We start from the raw sequence: 11,314 nt of genomic DNA, 5'->3' as shown, positions 1-11,314 counted from the left end.
GAAGTCGTCTGTTAACCCGAAAGTTCTGCACAAGAGAGCGGTTGGAGAGAGAGATTTTGACAGTTCTTTCAGTGAGAGTTTGCAAATTCTTGCTGGACAAATTTCTTCTTGCAATCTCTTGCAACTCTTCTTCTTCTCATTCATCGACATTCAATCAGATGTTTTCTATTGTTTATTTATTTCTTTTTGTGATTTTAATTTGAAAATATTGTTTTGGAATTAGAAAGACTAATTGTTTTTGGAGAACAGCTTTACAAAATGTGAAAAACATAAATATTAATATGATACAATAAAAAGGTAAGGTAGAGCTATCAGCTGATTACAATTTTTTTTCTAAGTGTGCCGGACTTCTGCCAATTTTGTGTATGTATTTATAGTTTTCAAAATAAAAACAAATTATTTTCCAAATCAATGATTGGAAGACGCGTAAATTGTGAGACGCGCAATAAAGCTATTCGGCAGTTTTATCATGAAATTGAATGATAGAACTGTTTAGATCACATTTTTGAAAGAAAATCTAGGCATTTCATTCATTTTTCCCGCTATTCAACAGATTTTAAAAATGAGGATAAATATTGAATAAATGAAAACAACTTGTGGCATGCAAATTTGACAGGAAGCGGACATAGCCTCAGGGCAGTATTTCTTTAATTTTACGAAGCTGTTCTACCTCCTAATTGTACCACGGTACCACCTATTTTCTAACGGTTTCCTCTGGCTGTCATATAAAGATACGATATTCGGTAATTTGATGATTTTATTCACAGAATTGTTTGAAATTGTGACGGCAGAACATTCCTATATACTGCCAAGTTTTCCTGGGTCTCCATACAACTGAACCATGGTCATGGCTTTGTATTTAATAAAATAGGGTGTTTGCTCTTGGCAATTGCATTGCTGTACTTTATTGGAATACAAGGATAAATATATTAATAAATAATTACGTCGACATATCAGCTAATAAGATACTATAACGCATTAGATTTGTACGCTAATATTTGATGAGTTTGTCTATGTACGCATACATGTACGATAGACGAATGTCGTGTTTTAAACTATTATAATCTCAGTTTCATTTCCTCCATAAGCTGGAAGAGTTTAATAAATTTTCTGTCGATAGCTTCCATCATGCGGTCTATATCGTTTCGAACGATTGCTAACTCCAATGCAGCATCGGTAAGGGGACTACCATCACATTTTTTTGAGCTTCTCGTATTTTCATACCAGCAAGCCATCCCATCAATATAGTCATCTACAAATTCCGGTGCAATTGAGTCCTCCAGAAAGGATATATCGCGTCGTTTGACAAAAGAGGTCATGATCAACTGTAGAAAATCGCAGTTCCAGTTATTTTGCTGAAAATAAAAGTACTGCAAGTCCTTCAAGTGGTCAAACATTGTAATTTTCAGGGTAAAAAGAGAATTTGATGAAATATCGAGCGATTTGAGGTGAGCCTGGTTTTTGAATACACCCTCGTCCACATCGTGAAGTCCAGTAGAGCTTAAATTCAGTCGGAGTAAACCAGAGAATCGTCGAAATGGATTACCTTGCAGAGAACCCAAAGGATTGTGGGATAGATCTAACGCAGTCACATTGGATGCATTCGGAATATGCGGTATGTCTCTTAGTGAATTGTTGCGTAGTTCCAATTCCCTGACAATACCCATAATGGTCAGCTTCCGCATATCGCAGTTATTGGCGCAAACCGATTCAAGTAAGGGGAAGTTCAGAGTTAATTCCTGTAAAACATTATCGGAAAGGTCTAAAGAGGCTATTCTGTATTGATACTGAAATATTTCCGATTTAAAAGTTTTTAAGGAATTTCCTGCTAAGGAAATATGCGTAAGATTGAGATTTGAGTCAAAAATTCCTTTTGGCAGTGATTTCAATCGGTTTCGAGCTAAATTAATATCCAATAATTTACGCAACGGCACAAAGACCCCGGAGGGCAGTGATTCGAGCATGTTACTATCAAGGGAGAGTTGTTTTAGTTCCTTCAAACTGTGAAAACTATAGTTGTTCAATGTAGTTAATTGATTGTGGTTTAACATTAAAACATTAAGATTATCTGCTCCCAAAAATGTATTCCGCGGAATTTCTTTTAGACGGTTATGTCCCAGAAATAAATTCATCAAATTACTTGCGCCCTCGAACTGTGGCCTCTCGAAAGTATCCACTGAACAGTTTTCCATGCGCAAAACTTGTAGATTTGGAAATGTATCAAACATGAGATGAGGTATTTTCGCAATGCTAGAATTCACGAAGGTAAGTATGATGTGCTTTTCTACTGCCGTCTGGGACATTATAACGTAGTCAGTACGGTCAATTACAATATCGCCACAAACTCCATCACGACAATGGTCTTGCATCCATATGCGCCTCACTTGCCCACTGTGAACACTGCCGATTCTATAAAACACAACAAGTCCAATCCATATGATTATTGTCGATGTAAACGGTTTCACTTTTTCCAAACTCATTTTAATAATGTTTTATTGTTCGAGTAAAAAGACGGGTTCCAGAATATTTAGACTTGAATGATATTCCTCCAGTTTTCTGAAACAAATAAAAAACTGTTTTCAATTTTGGTCTAAATATTTTTGGCTTATTTAGGCATTAATGTATACAAAAAAACTCAATCGTTTGCAAGCGGAAATTGATTTTGCGGTAGCTTAAGCAACCGGATATGATAACGTAACACAACTGCGCAATCTGAACCTTTTCCTTTACAAAGTTAGCTTAGCTATTTGTACTTATGCAAAATATTTTCCTAAATAAATAACTTGAAACCTAAGTTACTTTGCAAATGTTACTTATTGCACCAACAGGAATACAGCGTCAATATTCCTTACCGGCTGAAAAAGTTTAATTTTTTCCACCATTTTGGTGGAATCAGTATACTTACATTTTGAAATTCACATACATATATCTATGTATAAATGCCCAGTAAAGGCATTACGCGATTGACGGCGGTAGCCCGCGTCTATGATGTGATCGCTATGACCCCAGTTGCTCGACTAGAATATTTGTGTTTGAAATCATTCCACTTCGTCAAATTCATTACGGCTTTGCTATGTTTGTCACAACTGTTGATGAATTAGAGATGTCTGTTGATGGCGTTCAACCCTTCCGTAGCGGATGTATACAGAGAAACCAATTTAGACGTGGAATTCTTTTGCAACATATAAAACGGCAATTCCAACCTTTTCACATGCACGATTTTACTGCGGCAAATGCATTAATGTGGTGTATTCCAATCCTGATACATTATGACATGCCAGATTAAAACTACTTCATCTGGCATTCCGATTAATTTGTATACACAGCACTTGATATTTGTACAGTTAAGAAGTTATAAAGTTAAAAAAATGTTAGACATTTTTTGTAAAGTGCTTATAAAAATGCCAAAGAAAGGAAACGAGGCTTAGCTTTTTTTGTCTTCCATTATTTGGCCAAATAAATTTTGTGATAGCGTTATACTTTCCCTGTTTATGTGCCTGTGCTTGTAAAAACTAAATATTTTCCCGAGTCAATACCGATATATGTGGACGATTTCAAATCCCAAAATACTATAATATTTCCAAAGTCTAATACCCGAGGTACAGTAAAAAAATCTCATCAAATCTCATCTTCCACACTGTGGCAAAGTGTTTAGTACGCTTTTATTACCCAAATACGCAAGGTTCATATCTTCAAGCAATCCAAATAAAATCACAGCAACATTTTAACAAATTCTCTCAAATTCAGCCTTTTTCGATAGCACAAATTCACATATTTGGTATGTTCCAGAACTGCCAGAATGTAACAGTTTTTATAACGATAACCGAATTTATCTTTAGGATATCAAAAAAATTCCAAAACTAGTAGATTTTTGCAGGTTCTGGAACAGGCCGAATTCAGATACACGTATTTTATGTCGAAGACGTTGTTTACCTTACAAATTAATCCATTATAAAATTACAAATTAACCCTATTAGGCCAGCTGGTAGCAACTTGTTGTAAAACTATTAGATTCTTGAAAGTTCTGGAACAGAGCACATGTGTTTTATTTGTGTGATGAAAAACGTCGACCGACTACGTTCATGGTATGATAAGGAGGTAGAGCAGCTTCTTCAAACTACTCCAAGTTGTTCTAATTTACTTCATATTTTTAATTGAAATGAATTAAATAGCGCGAAATATGAATGAAGTGTACAAATTTTCTTTCAAACTGTCATTCAATTCCATGACAATTGATTTCTTCCAATTATTGATTTTCAAAGTTGTAATCAACTGGTTCATGGTAGAAAAATATAGGTAGATGCATCAACGCTTAGTAACATTGATATGTCAAAATTTTTAAATGTTTTCTTATACGACGCGAATCGGTGGTTGTTATAATATGAATTTTTCAACAATTTATAGAAATTTCAATAATTTTTCATTCAACATTTTCAATTCCAAAATCAGTTTGACAGTTCATTGTCCCAGCTGCTGTGTCGATGCGACTACCTGTATTCTTCTATCATTCAACTGGTTGCTCTATCTTACCTTTTCATTGTACCCATGGTATAATTAAGAAGGTAATGTCATGCAATCATATGCATGCATTTTTTTCAAAATTGTTCATTTGACAACATCTCATATCCATCTCATGTATATCCAGAAATCAGAGTTGGGAATCTTTTTTTATTCCGTGAAATTTGACAAGGTAAGTTACAGCCTTACATAAAATTCAACGTAACGTACACAAATTTTCAACTATTGTAAAATGTCAAGTCCATATCTTAAAATCCGTCGACCATGGTAGAACTAAGAAGGTAAAGTCATGCAATCATATGTTTACAATTTTTCAAATGTATACATTTGACAACATCTTTGTCAAAATCTAAATTCATAAATCCATTATATACACACAAAATTAAAGATGGGAACTGGTTTTTATGCATTGGAATTTGACAAGGTAAGTTACAGAAAATGCAGAGTTGGGAAAGCTAATTTGAAATGAGGTTACCTTTATTTCATTGTACCATGCCACCGCCATAACACATTGATAATTTTTAACATTCATCCACTTGCTACATTTTTCCAATTCCAAACATTCACACACTTTGTTTTTATTAATCCTATTTTCATCTTTGAAATTTTGTGCGCCCGACGTATTTGGGTAACAATCATTTAAATACATGTGTTTTACTTGTGTGGTGAAAAACGTCGACCGAGTACGTCGAATTTTAGGAAACGCTGTTACAGATAATGCAGAGATGGATATGCTTATTCGAAATGACTTTACTCTCTTGGTTGTTATTTTAAGACAACGTTGCCATTTGTATTATAAAAGAGAACGGCGATAATTCGTCTATCCAGCGGGGTTATAGTGAATGGTATTGTCCTTTGTAGTTTGAAAAGTCAGTGTATACTCAATTTGTGGGAATGCATAGACAAAGTCTACAAAATTCGTTTTGAGGATTAATGTTCAAGCTATTGAGGGCTATTTACTCCTTTCTCTATCCCAAATAGACAAAGGCATTAGAAAATAAAAAAAATTGGGGAAATACGAAGTTAAATTTTAGTGTTTTAACAATAATGAACGGAATTTGCCGGACATGTTTCGATCCCGGAGAAAAAGAGCTTTACAATCTGGTCGATGAAGATGAGACAGATTCGAAGACGCTGCTAGAACTATTAACAGAAGTCGTAAAGTTGGAGGTGAGATAAGATGGAACTAACACGGACGAAATTATTTGACACTACTCTTTCCAGATACCAATAGACGGTCCGCTACCGAAAATGATTTGTGCTGACTGCACGAAAAGTCTTAAAGAGGCGCACAAATTTATAACTCGGGTTCATCATGTAAATGAGAGATATATGAAATTTCTCGCAGATGGCCAGGAAGATCCCCTTTTAGAAAACGATGTGGGGAACAAACTTTCGGACTGTTTGGAAGAGTCTGCGATTGATATGCCGGTTGACCACTATTTGGACGACATTAAATTAGAGGTGGTGGGGGACCAGTATGGTATTTTGCTGTTGGATAAAGATGTTTCCGCTCAGTTGGAGAAAAATGGTAAGCAGTGGGATATTTTCACAAATAAAAACAAACAAACAATCAAAGCGCTTAAATTTTTTAAACAGACAAGGTATCATCGGAGTTCATAAAAAGCTCCAACAGATGCACTCTTAAGGAAATGCAGCATGAAAGTGATGATGAAATATATGAATCTGGAAGAGACAGGTATGGACAAACATATATTATATATAAATTTACAAGAACTACTACTAATCTCCAGCCCCCTGGGTATTGGCGACGAAAGTAATGTCCATGGTTATGGGGAAAACGATTCGTCTGACGATGACTACGAACCCACAAAAAGAATAAAATCAGAAGAGGGATACAGGTGGGAGTTATTGTTTTTCAAATGCTAGGTCGTTTGCTAAATATATTCATATCTATAAAAATTTCGTATACCTTGGTAGGAAACCCTCTTCAAAAAGAACAACAAAGACGAAAAGTCCACTTTTAGACTGCTATAAAAGCATCAAACATATTGGAGATCGATATGGATGTTACATGTGTGACCAAACATTTCCCCAGCGCAAAATCTGCGCTCGACATATTGCTTCAAAACATCTAAAGGAAAGTATATTTCTGTGTGAATACTGCCCTGAAGTATTTAACCGAGAGGACAAGATACGACTGCATGGAAAACGCATGCATCCCGACAAACCCAGGTACAGAATTTGTAGGCTACAGGGTAAATATTGATAAGCTGGATTAAATCTTTATATTAAAAGGATATTGGAAGCAGAGGAGGTGTCACATATTGTCAATAACTCGGAGAAATCGTCCACTGAGGAAGAGGATTACCATCAACGGGATAAAGATTCTAATAAAAGGCCACAAAGGTTTGTTGCCCTTTAAAAAGGTGGTGCATTCTAATAATAATTTTTCAATTAAAACAGGAAACGAAGAGTTGGTCGACAAGCTCCGGATTACTTCGACAAAATACGGCAAGTGAACGACCGATTCGCATGTATTATTTGTGAAAAAACTTTCTCCTTGCGAAAAGACTGTGGCCGACACATAGCATCTATACATTTAAGAGAAATAACCTTTCCATGTGAGTATTGCGGCCAGCATTTCAGCCGTAAAGATAAGGTGAGGCATCACATTAAGCGCATGCATTGCGATAAATCCACGTATCCTAAGAGCAAGCGCAAGGAGTGGATGTTTGGAGACCGGTTATACAGTAGACCAACGGAATGGCTAATGGTGGAGTGCAAACTCTGCAGTATGCGTTTTAGTTCTACTAAAGAATTAAAAAATCACATGGAAACTCACAACAAAATCGATTCTATGATACATCTTCGAATGGACAGTGAGGTTATTACGCATTTGTTCCCGAATGAATTCAATTTGGGCAGCGTTAAAGAATTGATATGTAAGGACATTGAGGAAGGTCGGTGGTTTCAATACTACGCAGTTTTAAATGAATTCTCGTATGAAATGTCTATAAGCGACACTGAACCAGAGGATTTAAACGCGGAAATGACAATGCCTAAATATAAGTGTGAAATATGTGGTCTTGAGTGTCGATTTCAACATGAGGCGTTCAACCACTTAAAACAGGATCATGAAAATGAAGAGATGCCTCTGAAATGTGGGCTATGTAAATTAGATTTTATATCGTCGAAAATGTTTGATCGCCACTCCCGTATTCATTGCCGTAACAGGAGTAAAATTCTACTGTGTACCAAATGTCCTGCCAAATTCGTATGGCCAGAAAACATGAGAAACCATAACTGTGCATCAAAACCCGAGATCAACAGCGAAGACAGGGAGATTTTTAAATGTGATATTTGCAACCGACCATTCGAAGTCAAAACTAAATTTTTGAAACATTTAGAGAGACATGAATTAGAAGATAGCTCAAACAAAGCTATTATTCGATGTGGCCTCTGCCCACAAACATTCGAAAAATTGAAAAATCTCCGAGATCATATAACACAGCACGCGGACGGTGTAACTGGCATCGATTTTCACAATGGCATTTATTTTAAGAGATTTGAACGGTCAAAAACTCACGACCGTGCATTGATACAACAGGAAATACAAAATGCATTCGAGAAATCTCAAATAAGCCGATTCTATAGGGCTTTAGACAAGGATGGAATGGAAATGGACATTATGGATTCCGACAGCGACCCTGAGTCAACATCTTTAATATACAAATGTGAACTATGCCTCACGATGTTTGGAAAGAGGAAGGCTTTGTTGAATCACCAAAACGAACATCATTTAGGAATTCCCTTACCGTATGCGTGCAAGGATTGTACAAAGGAATTCGTAAGTGATGACTTGCTTCAGCAACATAAATTTAGGGAATGCTGGAATGAATTTCGACGAGTTGCGCAGCAATGTGAATACTGCAATGCTCGTTTCATATGGCCGAATAATTTGGTTAAGCACAAGGAAATAAAGGTGAGTGCCATATTGATCAAGCTCAATGACAAACTCATACATTTCTTACTTTTTAGCACAAACATCAGAAACAACCTCGCCCAAAACGTGCTAGCACTTTGAAATGTGAATATTGCGAGAAAGTGTTCATTTGGCCGAAAGACTTGGTTCGACATCGAAAAACGCACACTGAAGGAAAAAAGTTTGGCTGTCCACACTGCAAACGAAGGTTCCAGAGAAAGGATAACCTTCTCGCTCATATACGTACTCACGACGCTAGTAGCATGCCATTGATAACAAACTGCAATAAGGCTATTGAGTACATTCTTCCACACTTAGCTAAACCTCACGGATGCAAGCGTATACGTTGCATGATATGTTTTTCAGAACACGCGCACATTCGCGATTTACGTTCACATTTGCGGTCTCACCAATACGAGATTAACTTCGAAAAACGCAAGGAAAACGAGAGCATAGATCATATATCAAAAAAAATCTATCCCGAAGAAGGGTCAATGTGCGAGGTGGACTTGTTCAGAAAAATTTCCGCTGATATTGCAGCTGAACGGAATTTGGAACGGTTCTACTCAATCACAAACGAATACGGCTATGAAGTTAGTCTGGACAGTTCGGAAACCGAGAGTGGTGACTCGGAGGATGATAGAACCGATGGTAAAAGTAATGATAAGAATGCAATTAGCTTATTAAAATCAAACCGTGTCTACACGTGCGACATTTGCCCGCAGTTAACTTTTGATCGGAAGTACAAGGTTTATGAACATCATCAGAATGAACATAAGTGGGAAGATGGTCGACATATTTGTATTTATTGCAACGCTCGTTTCTTGTCATCACTTATGTTAGAACTACACTACAAAACTCAATGCAAAAACACAAAAAAACGACACACTTGTCGACGTTGTCCTCTTCGTTTCATGTGGAGGGACAACCTTAAGACACACATTGCGATGGAGCATCCGAACGAGGCAGCAAAAGAGGTATTTTTGTATACATGTGTTTTCAAATTTGTGCAAACTATTTAACACAATCTTTCTAAATTTTTTAGGTAGATACAAGCCGCACTTTAATGAAAATTTGTCCACTGTGCCAAACCAAGTTCTGCACCCAAAAAGAACTAACGCAACATATGTCTTTAACTCACCCAGCGGAGTCAGAGCTGCGACACTGCTTCTTATGTCCCAAAACCTTCTATACTTTTGAACACCTTAATGAGCACTTGACACAACAGCATTGTTTAACCCAAGATAGTGTCAATAGCGTCGAAAGCATTGCCCCATTGCTCTGTCCTAACGGGAAGAAGTTTATTAAGTGCAAAATTTGCTCTTCGGATTTCCGAACAATGGCTAATCTTAGTGATCATTATTCGCTTAGTGTATGCACAGTCCAACCATCGGCTACTTCTTATTCGATAACAAACCAAAAGGGATTCGAATTGCACTTAGATTTGGATTCCGAGACGGAAGCAGAAGAAAATACCCACGCTGAAGCCAAAGATATTGACCAACGATACATGTGTTCACTGTGTAACTTGTCTTTTGGGCGCAAATACCAAATGACTCAGCACCAACGATCAATGCACTTCTACGAACATTTGCCTTTGAAATGTGAAAAATGCATTTTTAGAACATCGTGCCAGGTACAAATCAAATGATCAATAGGTTCATATTTTAATCGGCTCTCATTTCAGAAACTTCTAGAATATCACACATCGACTCAGTGTTACAATGTAGACAAACAATATCATTGTAGCATTTGCAAATTCAAGTTTATGTGGCAAGAAAATTTGGAACTTCATCTGGACTTGTTTCATAAAAAAAGTGACGAGCAAGTCGATGATCCAACAACTGCGACAATCGGAAACCATAGTCAGATAGAAACCCATAAAGGTGAAACAAATATATTTGAGTGCATGCAGTGTCATCGTCGTTACAACCGTAGAGATCGTTACAAGGCACATTTTAGAAAATTTCATAACAATGAGACTTTTAGCCAAGATGAATCCCTGAAAATCCGAGAGCGTGGAAAGTCTTCGCCAAATAATAAAACTAAAAACTTTTTATGTGCTTTTTGCGGTGTATCATTTTCAAACAACTCAAATCTTACCGTTCACATGAGACGACATACGGGTGAGAAACCTTTCAAATGCGATCTTTGCGAAATGGCATTTCCGCGATCCTCCGACCTGCAGTCTCATCGACGCACTCATACTGGAGAAAAACCTTACAAATGCTCTCATTGTGAAAAATCGTTTTCAAGACAATATAAATTAAATGTGCATATGCGCATTCATACAGGCGAGCGGCCATATTCTTGCACGTATTGTGCAAAAAGTTTTACTCAGTCAAATGATCTAACTCTACATCATCGTCGACACACCGGGGAAAGACCTTATTTGTGTAACATATGTGGAGAAGGTTTTATTTGTGCAACATCTCTAAAGCAGCACAAAAATTCCAAAGGCCACTATGAAACCGCTGATTCGGAAAATGAACGTGGACAAAATTTATCAAATTTCGAGATGAACTTCTGAGAAGCCACATGACATGAGACCCTGGATAGATATATAGATGTACACTCAATATTACCGACGCCACACCGCCTTTTACCTTTTTAGTTCACAAATTACTAACCACAGTCTTGATCTTAAATCACAAAGAAGCATTGCAGCATAAATAGCATCTACAATGTGCCGAAATTTGCCGATATCACTGCATGAACTAGAGAGTAGTTCTTACTGATTAAGCAAAACGACATTTTACGGGAAGAAAATGGTGTAAAATGTCAAATAAAATCTTACTTGACAAAACAAAACATTTTTAATTTTATACATACACATGCATACAAAGGAAT

General features: G+C 36.7%; 2 protein-coding genes across 3 annotated transcripts; one reads left to right on the top strand and one right to left on the bottom strand.

Moving 5' to 3' along the window:
* Positions 1-875: 875 nt before the first annotated feature.
* Positions 876-3,058, bottom strand: LOC131800404 (leucine-rich repeat-containing protein 15-like). The gene is made up of 2 exons (XM_059129512.1): positions 2,906-3,058; positions 876-2,556 (listed from the first exon to the last, which is right to left on the bottom strand). Exon 2 carries the CDS (start codon positions 2,478-2,480, stop codon positions 1,059-1,061), a length of 1,422 nt encoding a protein of 473 aa, XP_058985495.1. The 5' UTR covers positions 2,481-2,556; positions 2,906-3,058; the 3' UTR covers positions 876-1,058.
* A 2,307-nt stretch (positions 3,059-5,365) lies between these two features.
* Positions 5,366-11,275, top strand: LOC101892748 (zinc finger protein Xfin). 2 transcript variants are annotated; one of them, XM_005189130.4, is made up of 10 exons: positions 5,366-5,688; positions 5,743-6,049; positions 6,118-6,217; positions 6,297-6,380; positions 6,460-6,714; positions 6,778-6,888; positions 6,946-8,464; positions 8,521-9,441; positions 9,510-10,100; positions 10,152-11,275. In XM_005189130.4, the coding sequence occupies exons 1-10, from the start codon at positions 5,566-5,568 to the stop codon at positions 10,992-10,994; spliced, it is 4,854 nt and encodes a 1,617-aa protein (XP_005189187.2). In that variant the 5' UTR covers positions 5,366-5,565; the 3' UTR covers positions 10,995-11,275. The 2 variants fall into 2 exon arrangements, with proteins under 2 accessions (XP_005189187.2, XP_005189186.2); XM_005189129.4 differs by having other exon boundaries at positions 6,273-6,380.
* Positions 11,276-11,314: the final 39 nt, after the last annotated feature.

The sequence above is a fragment of the Musca domestica genome, unplaced genomic scaffold, assembly GCF_030504385.1.
Source record: "Musca domestica strain aabys unplaced genomic scaffold, Musca_domestica.polishedcontigs.V.1.1 613, whole genome shotgun sequence".
Taxonomy (NCBI): domain Eukaryota; kingdom Metazoa; phylum Arthropoda; class Insecta; order Diptera; family Muscidae; genus Musca; species Musca domestica.
Note: the sequence above shows the minus strand (reverse complement) of the source record. Positions and strands in the feature narration are given on the sequence as shown.

Bases quoted from the DNA above. Each gene is read 5' to 3' on its own strand.
- LOC131800404 (XM_059129512.1), bottom strand. From the start codon at position 2,480: ATGAGTTTGGAAAAAGTGAAACCGTTTACATCGACAATAATCATATGG.
- LOC101892748 (XM_005189129.4), top strand. From the start codon at position 5,566: ATGAACGGAATTTGCCGGACATGTTTCGATCCCGGAGAAAAAGAGCTT. The intron at 9,442-9,509 runs GTATTTTTGTAT...TAAATTTTTTAG, and splicing joins CGAACGAGGCAGCAAAAGAG to GTAGATACAAGCCGCACTTT. The intron at 10,101-10,151 runs GTACAAATCAAA...CTCTCATTTCAG, and splicing joins TTTTTAGAACATCGTGCCAG to AAACTTCTAGAATATCACAC.